A 19420-nucleotide genomic window follows, 5' to 3' on the forward strand; every position below is an offset into this window, starting at 1 on the left:
TGTTGTCTTTCACATGTGCATCTCGTTATCAGCTGAGTGTTCAGCAGGTCTTTTCCCCAGGCTTCCTTGAGGTGTGTGGGTCACACGGCCTGCGTGGGCAGGGGAACAAAATTCCCACTCTGGGCAGCTGAGGTGCACTTGTGTCATCTCTCTTCTGCACCCCAGAGCACACCCCGCCTCCCGCCTCTTCCCAGCCCTTCCCCTGCACCACTTCTGCTCCGGCCTTGCTCCCAGATCCAGGTGCTATCTTATCCCAATTTTTAGGGATATTCTTGGCCCCAAATCAGTTCTTGATCAGGGGCTGAGGAAGGACTGCTGTGTTTCCACTTTCTCTCCAGAGAGTGCTCCTATTTCTTTCCTTGTCTCTCTCCTCTCTACCCTTCCCCCCTGCAAAACTCCAGCAGTGGGCAGAATAATGACCACCATCCCCCCCAAAAGATGTCCACCTACTCATCCTCAGAACATGTGAATATGTTACCTCACATGGCAAAAGGGATTTGCAGATATGACTAAGTTAAATCTTTTTTTTTTTTTTAGCGGTACACGGGCCTCTCACTGCTGTGGCCTCTCCCGCCGCGGAGCACAGGCTCCGGACGTGCAGGCTCAGCGGCCATGGCTCACGGGTCCAGCCGCTCCGCGGCACGTGGGATCTTCCCAGAGCAGGGCACGAACCCACGTCCCCTGCATCGGCAGGCGGACTCTCAACCACTGAGCCACCAGGGAAGCCCTAAGTTAAATCTTGAGATGAGGAAAGGAGCCTGAATTATCCAGGTGGATTCACTGACTGGATCCCAGTGTCCTTATACAAGAAAGGCAGGAGGATTAGAGTCATAGAAAGAGATGTGGTGATGGAAGGAGAGGAGAGAGACAGAGAAAAAGAAGGGAAAGGTGGGAGAAGAGAGAGAGAGATTTTACGCTGTTGGCTTTGAAGATGGAGAAAGAGGCCACAGGCCAAGGAACGCAGGTGGCCTCTGGAAGCTGGAGGCCGTAAGGAAAGGGATTCTCCTCTAGAGCCAAAAGGAACTAACCTCCCAACACCTTGATGTTAGTGAGACCTGTGTTGGACTTTGAATCCTCGGAACTGGAAGATAACACACTTGCACTGTTTTAAGCTACTAAGTTTGTGATCGTTTGTTAAAACAGCAATAGGAAACGAATACACCTCCCAAAACAAATATATAGACGGCAAACATCGGGAACACAGGAAGGTGGGAGGGAGGTCTACCAGAGCCTTTCTCTTCCTCATCTCCTCACTTCCCCTACCCAGCGTGACCTCAGTCTTGGCTCTGGTCCCCCATCAGCATCTGTCTGCATCTAACCTCTGACCCCAGACCAACTCCCCCTCCAGACAATGCCTCTCCTACCTGGGTAAAACTTGCAGCAAAAGTCACACATCGACTCCCTTACCCCTTCTCCTCTGGCCACACTTCCTTCCGGGCAATCAGAGAAGAGCCACATCCTAGTTTACACACCAACAATCACAGAGGGTCAGAGGCAGCCCAGAAACCTGAGATAGATGCATGTGGTGCAACATCTTAGGGGAGAAGAGTGAATGCACTGACGTAATTATACGGAAAACATGTGTGAAGCATTACACCCAGGCCATTGCTTTGGATGCAAACTTCCATGTTAGAGATTCTGTGTGTGCCCAAAGACAGACACAGATTCATGACTTAAGGAATGTGACCTTTAAAAAAAACACCTGCACCTGCCTCTTGCCCTTGTTATAACAGGAACCAAGATAAATACCAGCTTCCAAATTTCCTCTTACAAAATAACTGTGGTATTATTGTTCACGCTTTATTAAGCACCTTAAACGCTCTAAGAGAGTAACTCCTATACCCAAGACCCAGGGGTGCCCCTGGGCCGTCCACACGAGGAACATTCAGGACCATGACAATGTGAGTGGACGAAGTAAGAGGCGGACAGGTGGAGTGGGTGATGTTGGCCACCAGCAGGAGCGGTCAGACCAGTGTTCTACCACCAGTGTGTGTACCTTGGCTGAAAAATTTGCAGAACAAATCGCTTGAAGGACAAAAGGTTTCTAAATTTCTCCTTTTAAAAACTTAGTTGAAAATACCTCACATCTCCTCAAAGGACAGTTGGATGTTGCCAATTCTCATACAGAGAAAATTCTAATAATCATGGGCCAAAGTGGGAGACATTTTTTCCTTACATAAAAAGATAAGCAGGGCTTCCCTGGGGGCGCAGTGGTTGAGAGTCTGCCTGCCAATGCAGGGGACGCGGGTTCGTGCCCCGGTCCGGGAAGATCCCACGTGCCGTGGAGTGGCTAGGCCCATGAGCCATGGTTGCTGAGCCTGTGCGTCCGGAGCCTGTGCTCCGTAACGGGAGAGGCCACAACGGTGAGAGGCCCGCGTACTGCAAAAAAAAAAAAAAAAAAAAAAAGATAAGCAGACTTACCTGGTGGTGCAGTGGTTAAGAATCCACCTGCCAATGCAGGGGCCATGGGTTTGAGCCCTGGTCCAGGAGCATCCCACATACCATGGAGCAACTATGCCCGTGCACCACAACTATTGAGCCTGGGGTCTAGAGCCCACGAGCCACAACTACTGACCCACGTGCCACAACTACTGAAGTCCACATGCCTACAGCCCGTGTTCCAAAGCAAGAGAAGTCACTAAAATAAGAAGCCCGCGCACCGTAACGAAGAGTGCCTCCACTCAGGGCAGACAGCAGAAGGAAGAAGAACTACAATCCTGCAGCCTGTGGAACAAAAACCACATTCACAGAAAGATAGACAAGATGAAAAGGCAGAGGGGTATGTACCAGATGAAGGAACAAGATAAAACCCCAGAAAAAAAACTAAATGAAGTGGAGATAGGAAACCTTCCAGAAAAAGAATTCAGAATAATGATAGTGAAGATGATCCAGGACTTTGGGAAAAAAATGGCGGCAAAGATTGAGAAGATGCAAGAAATGTTTAACAAAGATCTAGAAGAATTAAAGAACAAACAAACAGAGATGAACAACACAAAAACTGAAATGAAAAATACACTAGAAGTAATCAATAGCAGAAGAACTGAGGCAGAAGAACGGATAAGTGACCTGGAAGACAGAACGGTGGAATTCACTGCTGTGGCACAGAATAAAGAAAAAAGAATGAACAGAAATGAAGACAGCCTAAAAGACCTCTGGGACAGCATTAAACACAACAATATTTGCATTATAGGAGTCCCAGAAGGAGAAGAGACAGAGAAAGGGCCCGAGAAAATATTTGAAGAGATTATACTTGAAAAGTTCCCTAACATGGCAAAGGAAATAGCCACACAAGTCCAGGAAGTGCAGAGAGTCCCATACAGGATAAACCCAAGGAGAAACACACCGAGATACATAGTAATCAAACTGGCAAAAATTAAAGACAAAGAAAAATTATTGAAAGCAGCAAGGGAAAAATGACAACATACAAGGGAACTCCCATAAGGTTAACAGCTGATTTCTCAGCAGAAACTCTACAAGCCAGAAGGGAGTGGCATGATATACTTAAAGAGATGAAAGGGAAGAACGTACAATCAAGATTACTCTACCCAGCAAGGATCTCATTCAGATTCGATGGAGAAATCAAAAGCTTTGCAGACAAGCAAAAGCTAAGAGAATTCAGCACCACCAAACCAGCTGTACAACAAATGCTAAAGGAACTTCTCTAAGTGGGAAACACAAGAGAAGAAAAGGACCTACAGAAACAAACCCAAAACAATTAAGAAAAGGGTAATAGGAACATATATATCGATACTTACCTTAAATGTGAATGGATTAAATGCTCCAAACAAACGACAGAGGCTCGCTGAATGGATACAAAAACAAGACCCATATATATGCTGTCTACAAGAGACGCACTTCAGACCTAGGGACACATTCAGACTGAAAGTGAGGGGATGGAAAAAGATATTCCATGCAAATGGTAATCAAAAGAAAGCTGGAGTAGCAATACTCATATCAGATAAAATAGACTTTAAAATAAAGAATGTTACAAGAGACAAAGAAAGACACTACATAATGATCAAGGGATCAACCCAAGAAGGAGATATAACAATTATAAATATATATGCACCCAACATAGGAGCACCTCAATACATAAGGCAACTGCTAACAGCTATAAAAGAGGAAATCGACAGTAACACAATACTACTGGGGGACTTTCACAGCTCACTTACACCAATGGACAGATCATCCAAACAGAAAATTAATAAGGAAACACAAGCTTTAAATGACACAATAGAACAGATAGATTTCATTGATATTTATAGGACATTCCATCCAAAAACAGCAGATTATACTTTCTTCTCAAGTGTGCACGGAACATTCTCGAGGATAGATCACATCTTGGGTCACAAGTCAAGCCTCGGTAAACTTAAGAAAATTGAAATCATGTCAAGTATCTTTTCTGACCACAACGCTATGAGATTAGAAATCAATTACAGGGAAAAAAACATAAAAAACACAAACACATGGAGGATAAACAATGTTACTAAATAACCAAGAGATCACTGAAGAAATCAAAGAGGAAATAAAAAAATACCTAGAGACAAATGATAATGAAAAGATGACAATCCAAAACCTATGGGATGCAGCAAAAGCAGTTCTAAGAGGGAAGTTTACAGCTATACAATCCTACCTCAAGAAACAAGAAAAATCTCAAATAAACAATCTAACCTTACACTTAAAGGAACTAGAGAAAGAAGAACAAACAAAACCTAAAGTTAGCAGAAGGAAAGAAATCATAAAGATCAGAGCAGAAATAAATGAAATAGAAACAAAGAAAACAATAGCAAAGTCAATAAAAGTAAAAGCTGGTTCTTTGAGAAGATAAACCATTAGCCAGACTCATCAAGAAAAAGAGGGAGAGGACTCAAATCAATAAAATTAGAAATGAAAAAGGAGAAGTTTCAACAGACACAGTAGAAATACAAAGCATCCTAAGAGACTACTAGAAGCAACTCTATGCCTATAAAATGAACAACCTGGAAGAAATGGGCAAATTCTTCGAAGGGTATAACTTTCCAAGACTGAACCAAGAAGAAATAGAAAATATGAACAGACCAAACACAAGTAATGAAATTGAAAGTGTGATTAAAAATCTTCCAACAAACAAAAGTCCAGGACCAGATAGCTTCACAGGTGAAGTCCATCAAACGTTTAGAGGAGAGCTAACACCCATCCTTCTCAAACTCTTCCAAAAGATTGCAGAGGAAGGAACACTCCCAAACTAATTCTATGAGGTACCAAAACCAGACAAAGGTACTACAAAAAAAGAAAATTACAGACCAAAATCACTGATACTATAGATGCAAAAATCCTCAACAAAATACTAGCAAACAGAATCCAACAACGCATTAAAATGATCATACACCATGATCAAGTGGGATTTATCCCAGGGATGCAAGGATTCTTCAATATACGCAAATCAATCAATGTGATACACCACAGTAACAAATTGAAAAATAAAAACCATATGTTCAACTCAATAGATGCAGAAAAACTTTTGACAAAATTCAACACCCATTTCTGATAAAAACTCTCCAGAAAGTGGGCATAGAGGGACCCTACCTCAACATAATAAAGGCCATATATGACAAACCCACAGCAAACATCATTCTCAATGGTGAAAACTTGAAAGCATTTCCTCTAAGATCAGGAACAAGACAAGGATGTCCACTCTCGCCACTATTATTCAACATAGTTTTGGAAGTCCTAGCCACAGCAATCAGAGAAGAAAAAGAAATAAAAGGAATACACATTGGAAAAGAAGAAGTAAAACTGTCACTGTTTGCAGATGACATGATACTATACATAGAGAATCCTAAAGATGCCACCAGAAAACTACTAGAGTTAATCAATGAATTTGCTAAAGTTGCAGGATACAAACTTAATGCACAGAAATCTCTTGCATTCCTATACACTAATGACGAAAATTCTGAAAGAGAAATTAAGAAAACACTCCCATTTACCACTGCAACAAAAAGAATAAAATACCTAGGAATAAACCTACCTAGGGAGACAAAAGACCTATATGCAGAAAACTATAAGACACTGTTGAAAGAAATTAAAGATGATACCAACAGATGGAGAGATATAGTATGTTCTTGGATTGGAAGAATCAATATTGTGAAAATGACTATACTACCCAAAGCAATCTACAGATTCAATGCAATCCCTATCAAATAACCAAAGGCATTTTTTACAGAACTAGAACAAAAAATCTTTAAATTTGTATGGAGACACAAAAGACCCCGAACAGCCAAAGCAGTATTGAGGGAAGAAAACGGAGCTGGAGGAATCAGACTCCCTGACTTCAGACTATACTACAAAGCCAGAGTAATCAAGACAATATGGTACCGGCACAAAAACAGAAATATAGATCAATGGAACAGGATGGAAAGCCTAGAGATAAACCCACACACATATGGTCAACTAATCTATGACAAAGGAGGCAAGGATATACAATGGAGAAAAGACAGCCTCTTCAATAAGTGGTGCTGGGAAAACTGGACAGTTACTTGTAAAAGACTGAAATTAGAACACTCCCTAACACCATACACAAAAATAAACTCAAAATGGATTAAAGACATAAATGTAAGACCAGATACTATAAAACTCTTAGAGGAAAACATAGGAAGAACACTCTATGACATAAATCACAGCAAGATCTTTTTTGACCCACCTCCTAAAGTAATGGAAATAAGAACAAAAATAAACAAATGGGACCTAATGAAACTTCAAAGCTTTTGCACAGCAAAGGAAACCATAAACAAGACCAAAAGACAACCCTCAGAATGGGAGAAAATATTTGCAAATGAATCAATGGACATAGGATTAATCTCCAAAATATATAAACAGCTCATGCAGCTCAATATTAAAAAAACAAACCACCCAATCCAAAAATGGGCAGAAGACCTAAATAGACATTTCTCCAAAGAAGACATACAGAAGGCCAAGAAGCACATGAAAAGCTGTTCAACATCACTAATTATTAAGGAAATGCAAATCAAAGCTACATGAGGTATCACCTCACACCAGTTAGAATGGGCATCATCAGAAAAATCTACAAACAACAAATGCTAGAGAGGGTGTGGAGAAAAGGGAACCCTCTTGCACTGTTGGTGGGAATGTAAATTGATACAGCCACTATGAAGAACAGTATGGAGGTTCCTTAAAAAACTAAAAATAGAATTACCATATGACCCAGCAATCCCACTACTGGGCATATACCCAGAGAAAACCATAATTCAAAAAGACACATGCACCCCAGTGTTAATTGCAGCACTATTTACAATAGCCAGGTCATGGAAGCAACCTAAATGCCCATCGACAGATGAATGGATAAAGAAGAGGTGGTACATATATACAATGGAATATCACTCAGCCACAAAAAGGAACGAGATTGGGTCATTTGCAGAGACGTGGATGAATCTAGAGACTGTCATACAGAGTGAAGTAAGTCAGAAAGAGAAAAACAAATATCGCATATTAATGCATATATGTGGAATCTAGGAAAATGGTACAGATGAACCCGTTTGCAGGGCAGAAATTGAGACACAGATGTAGAGAACAAATGTATGGAAACCAAGGGGGGAAAGCAGCGGGGGTGGTGGTGGTGGTGAGATGAATTGGGAGATTGGGATTGACATGTATACCCTGATGTGTATAAAATGGATGACTAATAAGAACCTGCTGAATAAAAAAAGAAAAATTAAAAAAAAGAGTAGCCCCTGCTCACCACAACTAGAGAAAGCCCACATGCAGCAATGAAGACCCAGCACAGCCAATAAATAAATAAATAAATAATATAAATAAATTTAACAACAACAGAAAAGGTAAGCAATGCCCTCCAGGAAATCTTTTTGGGGATCAGGAGCCTCAGAGAAAGCTGCCCATCAGATTTTCCAGTATCTTTCACATTTCAAATGGACACAAATGAACTAAGCCAATCACAAAAGTACAGGCGTTGAATGATGCTTCTTATATGAGGTTCCTAGAGCAGTCAAATTCACGGAGACAGAAACTATTGTAGAATGGCGATCGCTAGCGGCTGGAGAGGAGGGAATGGGAGTTTTTTTGTTTGTTTGTTTGTTTGTTTGTTTTAATGGGTATGAAGTTTTCGTTCTAGAGGATGAAAAAAGTTCTGGAGATGGATGGATGGTAGTGGTGGATGCACAACTATATGAATATACTTAATGCCACTGAACTGTATACTGAAAATGGTAAATTTTATGTGATGTATATTTTAACAAAAAAACCCAGTCCTATAAACACACACGCGCAACTCACACCCCACAACTCTACCGCATACTGTTTCCTCACCCTGAACCACAGCCATTAATACCTAAGACCTTTCTTATTTTGAATGACTCCTTGCATTGGTTGCAAAGCAGAAGGCAGAGAAACAAGCATCTCGGGAAGCAGCCGGGCCCTGGAACACCCCACCCTTCCAGTGGCCGCCCTGAGGGCGGGACTTCACTGGATTGGCCAAGGAGAAGCCCCTCCCTACCTCATTTGAAAGTGATGGTCAAGATCGCAGCGCTGCAGGACCTGCGCGCAGTGCTCTGTGAACGGGCAGGTCACCAGCAGCTTGTTGAGGAGCTTGTTGACCAGGATGCTCGATTTCTTGCAGTGCTGCAGGATCACAGGCTTGCGATCCACAGGGCAGAAGTCCTTTTCCACCAGGAAGTTGGTGAGGCAGGGTGTGCAGTAGGTGTGTCCGCAGGGAGTGTCCAGAGGGTCCAGCAGAGCTTGCAGGCAGATGTGGCAAATGAGGTCATCGTCCACTTCTTCCGTGTAGGTGTAGAAGTGGTTTTCCTCAGGGGCGTGGGCTTGGCCGCACACCACACACAGGGGGGCAGGGATGGCATCTGGGTCCTCAGCAGGGTCCAGCTGGTTCATGGTTGACTGGGAGGGGGCAGGGCAGTGTGACAGGAAACCGACCCAGGAAAACGATGTATCCTCCGGAGAGAATCAAGATCTTCTAGGAGCCATCCACAAACCTAAAAGAGAACAAGACTGCTTATCTTGGTTATAGATGGGAGGCAGTGCTGCCAGGGGACAGAGCTGGGCCGTGACTCAGAAGGCCAGGGCTGAGTGCCCACTCAGGTGACCGACATGACCTGGGGCCAGCAGCCTTGCCTCCTTACGCCTCAGTTTAACCACCTATCCCAGCAGGAATAATATTTCCCTTTAATATCCTCATGTTGGTGTCATGAAAATTATTGGGGTAAGATCTGGGAAATGCCCAGAAATACACCCTATGAAATGTAATTTGTTAACAAAATAGCCCAGTGATTTATAAAACTCTCTGTCAGAGCAGGACAAGAAGAAAACCAGTTAACGCTGATGGCTTTCTCGTATCTGTCTTCCTTACCGTTCTCCAAAACTCAGAAAATATAGGACCTCAGAGTCTTCAGCTAAATCATCTGAGAAGAAATGAGAGCTCTTTGGGCAGTCGTATTTTTACGATGACGAAAGCATTGCTTTCTTCTGTATGCGTTTCATTTACTCAGTCATGTAGTGGTAAAGTGGGTTCTGGAGCCATACTGCCTGGGCCAATCCCACCACCACTGTGCGCCAATGATTTAAGCCTCTGTTTCCATGTCTGTAAAAAGGGGACAGACTACCTCAGAGGGTTGTTGTGAGGATTAAATGAGATATGAGGCATAAAGGTCTTAGAATTATGCCTGGAATATAGTAAGTGTCCAATAAATATGAACTATTCTTACATGTATTTGTTACTGAAGTCCTTCTGTCTCCAGTCTAGCTCAGTTGGCCTGGAAACTGAAAGCTATAGTTCCTCTAAGGGGTCTTTTTGCTTTGTTCTCATAGTTGTCTTTCATTCAATTATATATATATTTTTTCAAACTAGCAGAATACTATCACACTATGTATTTTCCTTTAGTATCAGAGTTTAAAATGGAGTTTTCAACATGCCTGATTAACATCTAGGAAGTCTCCTGATCAGTCAATAAACATATTTTTTGGCCTTCAGTCATTTTTATTAATGAGCTGCAGTAATGTGAGATGAATAACAATGATAATCATAAACATCTCTGTTTTCAAAAAACATTTTTTGAGCGCCAACCTTGAGCTAGGTAATGAGTTGCCTATGGGGGAGACTTTCAAGAGAGCTTTAAAGGACATGCCTGCCCTCATGGAGTCCCCAGTCTGGAGGAGGTGGACATGAACACAGTAATGAGAAGCCTGGGTAAGCAGTGCAAACAGAGGTCAACGCTCATGACAACAAAGAATCCTGCAATACCCCAGCCCCCAACTCAACTTTCTTCTTTTCTGAAAGTAAATAAAATAACTTTAAGCTTTCCACAGGAACATAAGGACACATGAATAACCTAACAGGAAACTAGCCACGTTTGGAAACAGCACAGCAGTCATTAACTGCCTTGCAGTTTTTTTTTTTCTTTTCAAATAAAGTCCGAGGTTGTTTGTACAAACATAGCCTTATCTCAAAAAGAAAATACATTGACTTCAACCTTTCACTGAGTCAGCTTCGTGTTTACATTTCTGTACTGCAGTAATATGGCTTGAAGAACGCTCTGGTCAAGAGGTAGAAGTAAAGTACCCTGAATGTGAAACCTTTAGAAATCATAGCATTTTATTTAGCATCAAAAGAGACCACAGGCAGCTAAGGCAGAGGGTGCAGGAGGGGGTGAAGTTGTTTCTAGTCAAATTTCATGGAAACCTACACAGCGCTCTTTGTCGTCAAGGCTGATAGAAGGTACTGGAACCACACAGGAAATGCTTTAAGTGGCATGAAAAACGGTTGAAAAATAAACATGAAAATGGAAATGGCCACCCAAAGGTTATCATCTGCTATAGGAAAAGATGTTCACATATTTTGAACTAAAGCTCTAGATATTTAGACCTGGAAGAGTTGGGTCACATACTCCCACGTGTTCTTTCTTGTTGTGCAGTACTGGAGACTGCTAGGAATGCAGGTGATAGCTCTGGTTGGACAGGTGGAAAAACAACGTCACATTTCTAGGCCATTCCCTTGTTGGTGAAAAGGTGGAGTTGGACCAGAGTTTTGGTTTTCACTCTGCTCTGGAAGGGGTGTCAGTTGCCTCAGGGTCTTCCAGGGAAGGGAAGGGGGATGGTGGGCTGTGTCCACTTTTCCACTCCACCCAGACCCAGCTCCACTTTTATTTCACACGTTAGATTCCTCATAATATTTGGTTCAAAGCACCGTGGCTTAAGTTAAAAAAAAAAAAAAGGCAAACCATCAGACTAGATACTATGAAATCCCTTTCAGAAATAGCGTTCTATGTATCTGTTCTAATAAAGTGGAGGTGTTTTATTTTGGGGTGGTTGGCTTTTGGGAAAATCTTTTTTTTTTCTTTATAACAGCTTTTTGAGTATGCCAGGCACCATGTGCCAAGCACTATGCTGGGGCCTTATATATATTATGTTATTTAATCCTTACAAATCCCCAGGGATTTTGTTTTGTTTTTAATTTAACAGATGAGGAAACTGAGGTGCAGTAGGTAAGTAACTTGTCAGTTGCACAAAAAAAGAAACAAACCAGCAAGGGCTCCTGACTCCTTACTGCTCTTCACCATTTTGCCACTTTTCTCCCAGCATCTTTTTTTGATTATGATCAGTGAGAATCCCAAAATGTAACTCACTAAATAAAAGAGCCCCAGGAAATTAGAAGGTGAAAAATCTCTTTAGGCCACATCGCAGATGGGTTTTCCCAACGTCTCTGAATGAAAGGATTCTTTGACTTTACTGAGGGTTAAAATGCCTGACGCAGGATGAGTGAATTGGGGCGAGCAAAAACGGCAGGTTTTAGCTCCAACGCTCATTTGTTTTTGTTTGCTTTCTTTTTTATCTGAGACCAATTTGAAGTCCCTAGCAATCGGCCCTATGAGAAAACCAGATTCTTCACATAATATTAATGTAAACACTGCTGTATATATTTTTCAACTTCGCTTTAGACTAAATAAAGCCTATATGAATAGACACAGATTAAAAGAGCACTGGCTGACAAACAGTTTGGGCTCTAAAGAAAGAACTAGGTAGACTTTAAAAAAATATGATTCGTATAATTTACCTGACGTTTCTTATTTCCAGTTTACATCTTATAAGCGTGGATGATGTATCATGTTTTGAGACATATATGTGCCTTGCTGATGAACTGAGAGGAAATTATCAAAAATCATTAAGGCTTAAAAGGTAAACTCTTTTCTCCCCTAAAAGTGAGCGAGAGGGCCTATCCATCCGCATCAGTCAGTGTGTCAGCTGTCAGCACCCTGATCCTGGCTGGGGTAAGGCACGGGAGCCGCAGGGTGGCTTTTTTGCAGTTTGGAGTGAAAAAGAGCAGGAAGTAGATTGCCTCCTTGGGTGTGTGGTTTGGGGTGGAACTCTTATTCTGCCTTGATACAACGCTCTTGTGACTCAGGAACCATTTTTTCCTCCTTCTCCTCTTATGTGGGGGTGGAAGAGACACCCGAGGGGACTTTTACAGAGATGTGTAGTCCACCAATGGCACGCCAGGAAGTACCAGGGAAAATAACAAAATCTCCATTTCTGTTTGTCCTTAATCCCTGCTTCCTTTCCCACTGGTTTATCTTGCCTGAAATCTGTCCAGAACTTTTCCTACCTAACTTTCAAATTCTAAACGTTTGCGGCTTGTCAACAAAGATACATTTCATAGCAAACGTGAATCAGCACCGTCCTCGGCCAGGAGGGTCGTTAGAGGTCATAGGTGCACTGTCGCCTGTGCTGGAAAATTCAATAGACTGAAGACTTAATATCCTTAAGAACAGGCTTCAGGAGGGAGATGAAGAGGTATAAACTTCCAGCTACAAAATGAAGGAGTCAGGGGGTGAAATAATACAGTCAATAATAACGTGTAGGATCTTCATATGGTGACATATAATAACTAGATTATCGTGGTGAACATCTTGTAATGTCTAGAAATATCAAGTCACTATGCAGTGTACCAGGAACTAACATGGTGCTGTAGGTCAATCATACTTCAACAAACGAACAAACTCAGAGAAAAAGAGATCAGATTTATGGTTACCAGAGTCGGGGGAAGGGGGGTGGGTCAAGGTGGTCAAAAGATACCAATTTCCAGTTATAGGATAAATAAGCACTAGGGATGTAATGTACAACGTGATTAATAAAGTCGACACTGCCATACGTTATATATTAAAGAGAGTAAATCCTAAGAATTCTCATCACAAGGAAAACAATTTTTTCCTTTATTTTATATCTATATGAGATGATGAATGTTCACTAAACTTACTGTGGTAATCATTTCATGACGTATGTATGTCAAATTATAATGCTGTATACTTTATACAGAACTGTATGTCAATTATATCTCAATAAAACTGGATGATAAAAAAGCGCACACACAAAAGAACAGCCTTTGGGATATAGCCTATCTGGAAGTAGAAAAAAATTTGTATGAGATGACCTATCAGAACAATGGGGTCCCTGGTGGCTATTGTCCCACTAAGGTTCCTTTAAATGCACACTGCCTTTATAGAAAATGGTTATCTGATGTAGTCAGAATAATCCATGTACTCCACTTTGGAAAGGTGCTATAAACACGTCATCTGGCATGCTGCACTGACAATTTCACATTTTCCTTCTATTGAAAGGTCAAGACATGACTCTAAAGCATCTCTTGAATAGTTGCATGAGTCACATGCGCTATTCAAACAATAGTAATGGGACCTCGTACTATTAAAAAGAATGTATCCTTGTAGTCAAATGGCAGCGTGTCTCGCATTGGTACTTTACCCTTGACAAACACGAATCATGGTAGCCAGAAACTTTTTGGGTTGAAAGGGAGCCTCGAGAGATGGTCCTTAGATGAAATAGGCCTTTATTACTTTATAAAATAGATCATTCTTCCTTTGGATACCTCTAATCTCCTAGGGAGGGAAAGTCCATATATTGACCAAAAATTTGCCTCCCTGGAACTCACCCACCCCCTCATGGGTGCCATTTAGAATATGTCTAATTCCTTAAATCCCTCAATTATAGGAAGACAGCCCCCAAGCCCTCCCCTAGGTTCAGTAGCCTTAGGTGCATCTGACATTCCTTCAGGTTTCCTTCAGACTCCAAGAGGCTGACCACACCCTTCTGCAAGCTCCCAACTTAACAGTGTCCTCCCTACAATGTATGGATAGCAACCAGGACAGAATGAAGCGGGAATTAACCAACTGCTCCCACAGCCAAAGACTGCATCTGTTTTCTTGGTGGCAATACACGCCCCGGCTGTTGCTGCAGTCCCGTCGGGGCTGAGCACGGGACACTGCCCTGAGGCCTGAAGGAATCTATTAGCAATTCTTGGCCACAGAGGGGAAAAAAAATGAAGGGTAATGAAGTAGAGAAGTAAACACTTTTAAAAGCAAAAGCAAGGGCTAGGAACAGTTTAGAAAATGCAAAGATATTTAGTGGCATTAGTTAGATTGATATAAACAGCATAAAGTCCTTAATGGCTAAACAGTTCCAGTATTAGAATTCTCAGCGTATAATCTGATCTGAAGAACGGATGGTATTTGGGGAATTTGGAGCTCTCCCATTTGTCTGTAAGCATTCCTTTATTTTGACAACTCTTGTTGTCCTAAAATATCCTGACATATGTAACACAAAAGAAATGGAAATCATTGAAAGAAATGGTAAATCCGAGATAATTTTTCCTATGCAGAGAATAAACATTGACGAGCTTTCATTGAAATTCACTAATAAATGAAAAAATTAAAATAGTGGCAGGCCAAGGGCAGCTGACGGTGGGGTGGGCGATGGGATAAACTAGAAATCCTGAAGCTCCAGATGCTCTTTGAGAAGGAAAGTGTGTGAGGAGCCTTATTAGTCAGGCACGTTGGACCATTAGCGTTCTCCCCTTATCTGTCAGAAAGCCTTGCTTCTGGAAAATTCCTATTTAGCCTATGCCAAACAGTGTCAGAAAAAATCCACTGAAGACATTCCTAAATAACAGATACTTTTATCCCATCAGCACTTTGTGGTCCGTGTTGCAGCCTAAGGCAAAAGGAAATGTGAGTACTGATATACATGTTTTTGTGTATGTTTTTAATGGTTAATTTTTCCCCAGATCATTAAGACAGTTGAAAAAATGTGGGAAACATGAAAAATATGTATATTAAATGTACAACGTTATTTTAAGTTTAAATATTTTACTTATACTAAAACCAAAATTTTTTCCCCATAGTTTCATTTTCCTGGCTTTAAAGGAAGCAAACCCATCAATACTATTTTCAAAATCTACCTCTTTGCCTGTCTGATTTTCAGTTGAGGAAATTGCCTTTTTTTTTTTTTTTTTTTTTACGCGGGCCTCTCACTGCCATGGCCTCTCCCGTTGCAGAGCACAGGCTCTGGACGCGCAGGCTCAGCGGCCATGGCTCACGGGCCCAGCCACTCCGCGGCATGTGGGATCTTCCCGGACCGGGGCACGAACCCGTGTCCCCTGCATCGGCAGGCGGACTCTCAACCACTGCCCCACCAGGGAAGCCCGAAATTGCCATGTTTGACAAAGTGATAATCTTAAATAACCTTTAGCTAACTTGAGCTACCAATCCTTGTCTTTATTTAAATAATACATTAAAATATTATCTATAGGGATTACTAAGGTTTTTTTGGTGCCCCCTTAAAATCTGCCCTCTTAAAATCTGCACCCTAAGGTGAGCGCCGCATTTGCCCCACCTACTCATGGCCCTGTCACTGTTATTTTTAGAGACTCAGGTAGAGAGAGTAGGGTGTTGAGGCTGTGGTTAGGACCCAGATCAGCTTCCAACACCTCCTGTGGGCCTCAATCTTTTCCTTGCACCTGCCCTGGTTCCCAGGCAGGTGCAACAGCAAAAGTGGAGAATTACAACCTTGTCACAGGTGTGCCACTAAATTTTAACCAAGGTCTAAATTGACTGCTCTGATTGTTATACTTGATAGAGGCACCAGGTGAGCCGTTTGCTGAAGGGCTCATGAGGCAAGAGCAAGAACTGGCTTCAAATGAGAGGAAGAAAGTGTAACCTACAGCCAGGTCCCCAAAATGATCACAAAACTATTGGATCCTGAAAGAGCTTTGTTCTGTGAGTGTATAAGAGAGCCCAGTCAAGTGATAGAAACCGTCCTCTAGAGCAAGGACACTCTGTGGCTATACAAACAGCATGAGACTCTGCCCTACTGTAGTCAGTGTGCTTCATAATTTTTGCTGACTTATTTAATGTTCCAAATCTTTGACTCCCTTCAACCAACCTTCATGTTTTACAGTATGTCTCAAACACGTAAAGACTTAGAATCCCTTAGTCTTTCCCTTCAAGAAACTATGCTTGTGGGGTTGGGGGGGAGGGATAAACTAGGAGGTTGGGATTAACATATACACACTACTATATATAAAATAAATAACCAACAAGGATCTACTGTATAGCACAGGGAACTATATTTAATATTTTCTAATAACCTATAAGGGAAGAGAATCTGAAGAATAATATATATATTACTGAATCGCTGTGCTGTACACCTGAAACCAACACGATATTGTAAATCAACTATCCTTCAATTAAAATTTTTTTTTTTAAATCCAAGATGAATTAGCCATTCAAACAAAACTGAGCTTAAGGTTTTCCTGTTGTTGATGGTACTTTAAAATCTGGATGAAGCTGCTCAGGGCAGAAAGGCTGCAGAGTTGGTTTGAAACTGGTCACTAAAGGCACACCTCCGTTCAGAGATCACAGTCACAGTCAGAAACACCATCTGGGACCATGAAGACTAGAAATACACCCACAGAGGAATAGGGTGGACTAGTGCCAAGACATTCTTCACACCAGTGGCCTCGTCTCTCTTTCTAAAATGATTATCTAGCAGGCATGTTTGTCTAACCACTGCCATAGCTCTGGCTTCAACTCTTAAATTAGATTATTGGGGGAAAGTAATTGCCAAAGTTAGGGCAAACTCTATCTTCCTCTATTAAACAAAGTAAATTTACAGTTACATTTTAAATTATAGATAAATTATGTGAGACTGGGAGATATCAAAGTGCCATCAGTTTTTTTATAAATACCAACTGGTGGCGCAGTGGTTGAGAGTCCGCCTGCCGATGCAGGGCACACGGGTTCGTGCCCCGGTCCGGGAAGATCCCACGTGCCGCGGAGCGGCTGGGCCCGTGAGCCATGGCCGCTGAGCCTGCGCGTCCGGAGCCTGTGCTCCGCAGCGGGAGAGGCCACAACAGGGAGAGGCCCGCGTACCACAACAACAACAAAAAACCAACTGTGAACTAAGGTGTATAAGAGGATGAAGAAATGCTCTGTGGGCTATTCCTTAGCTTATAGACACCTATGTAATAGGGAGAAATTAGTGCTTTAGTGACCTGAATAAAACTAGTCACACATGAGATAAAAACTGTCTTTGAACCAAGAGCCTAGGTTGGAAGTGGAGGCTGGGAAGGCAGGGGTGCCATATGCATTGCAGAGGACAGACAGAGGGAACAGAGGGAGGGCAGGTGCATATGAGCTGCTGCAAAGGTCAAGGTGAGCTCTGCTCCTACTTAATATCTAAATCAGTGTTCTCGGAGAGAGTAAGCAATTCATTAACGCAGGCTGTGAATGACACTAGTCTGCATAGTGTTGCCAACACTAGAAAAGACAGAAAAAAAATATATAAATGGTCTTTAAAGAAGTTGAAATATGGTCAGGAAATGAAAGAACTGAACTAAAAGGAGACAATGTAATATATCTGGAGTCAATAACTGAGAACATAGATGTTCAGAAAGTGGGGAAAACAAGGGAAGTGTTAAGTGAGAACAGTCCCGGGTGGCAAGCCAATTAGATGCAAGGTTTAGAAGTTAGTGATGGGCTTTCCCAAGCCCGAGGAGCTTTGCCTCTCTTGACAGATTTTACTGTCTTTCCCCCGGGGTGTCGTGGCACCAAACTTGGGTTTGTTTGTAAGAACTCTAGCCCAGAAGAGATATCCTTCCAGTTCCTGGTCTACCAACACGGTGAAATGGAGTAGACCCCCCGCCAATAACAAAAGTGAAAGTAGGGTACTTTGCATTGACCAAGGGCTCTGTTCATGCAGCTAGTTGCCATAGGGTCCTGGGCAGTACTGATGTCAGAGGAGAAGCATGGTAAAGAAGCAGGCTGGCCTTCTTCCACTCAAGGCTGAAACACATACTCGGGAAACGCTTATGGTTTTTTTAAACAGATAACCAAGCTTTAAGGAAGGAAGGACAAGGTGGAGGAAGGTATTTGAATTCTCAACATTTTTCTACTGTTTCAATTCTACAGGTGTTCACGTATCATCTATTACCTGCCTGACATGTGTCTGCATTTCTGTGGGAGTTCCCATAGCAATTCAACTTCATCCTCAATGAGTTTAAATCTATTATGAAAATGGAGCTTACATATAGAAAAAAAAAAAAAGTTAAAACACTGCAAGAGAATCCACAAGGAGTATGGTCCTCCAAAATTGAAGCCAGGGACGCAAGCGTGGAGGGAAAGGAGCAAGAGAGCAGCGTAGTCTGGCCCAGAAGAGTCAAGGAAAATTCATGGAACAGATGGTCCTCAGGGAGGATCATGAAAGATAAATGGGATTTGGGCAAGTGGGAAGAAATCCAGGTGGGAGGAAGAACCTGAGCAAATTCCTCAATCAAGGAAGAGGAATCCACTCGCTGATGTCTGATGTTCCCACACGATGATCTGTATTTGAGATTTTAAAATTATTTAGAAGTCACAGGATTTTGAGTTGGGTAATGATCTTAGATTCTCACCAAGTGCAAGAAGCCTCTTTACAACATCCCAGACAGAGGACCTATCAGCTTCTGTTTGAAACACCTCCAGTGATGGGGAGCTCATCAGTTTGCCAACAGCTGAATGCTTCCCTCTTCTTAGTATGACCTTTGGCTCTTGTTATGCCTTTCAGTGTAACATAGATCACATTCATTCCCTCTAACCATGACAGCCCCCCAAATTAAAGACAGCATTGTGGTTTCTCTCTTGTCTTTTTGTCTCTGGTTCTTCCAGTTGTCTTCCTGGGTAGTCCAGGTAGTGGTCAAGTGTCCACCCAGGATGCCCTCTAGTTTGTTAAGGTCCCTTTGAAAACATGGCTCCTAGAAGCGAAAACTTGTGGTTTGGGCTCAGGGTTCAGTGGAATAATCACTTCCTCAACCAGGATATTACTTGTCTATCAAAGCAACCTAAAATGGCCTTTACTGATTTGCTTTTGTAGATAAATTACACTACTGACTAAAAAAATTCAGTAGGTCTTTAGAATATAAAACACTTAACTATTGTACTTTGAACATAGGAATTAAATAATGGTAGTGGTGAAGGCTGCCAATTCTAACTCTTCTTGCTGGATTCTGCACAATATTTCAGCCTCTAAGTGGAGAAGGAATTTCTCTATAAGTAGTGGGAGGGGCCTATGTGAA

The 19420-nt window shown here is 42.0% G+C and overlaps 1 protein-coding gene across 5 annotated transcripts in view; it reads right to left on the reverse strand.

Moving 5' to 3' along the window:
- Positions 1-19420, reverse strand: part of LNX1 (ligand of numb-protein X 1) — a 200907-nt gene that overhangs the window by 112192 nt on the left and 69295 nt on the right. For all 5 annotated transcript variants that reach the window (XM_067735957.1, XM_067735956.1, XM_067735953.1 and 2 more), the window contains one exon: positions 8507-8999. In XM_067735957.1, the coding sequence (XP_067592058.1) occupies positions 8507-8898 (392 nt within the window). In that variant the 5' untranslated portion in view covers positions 8899-8999. The remainder of the gene's footprint in view (positions 1-8506; positions 9000-19420) is intronic.

This window comes from Pseudorca crassidens, chromosome 4 (assembly GCF_039906515.1).
Source record: "Pseudorca crassidens isolate mPseCra1 chromosome 4, mPseCra1.hap1, whole genome shotgun sequence".
NCBI classification, from domain to species: domain Eukaryota; kingdom Metazoa; phylum Chordata; class Mammalia; order Artiodactyla; family Delphinidae; genus Pseudorca; species Pseudorca crassidens.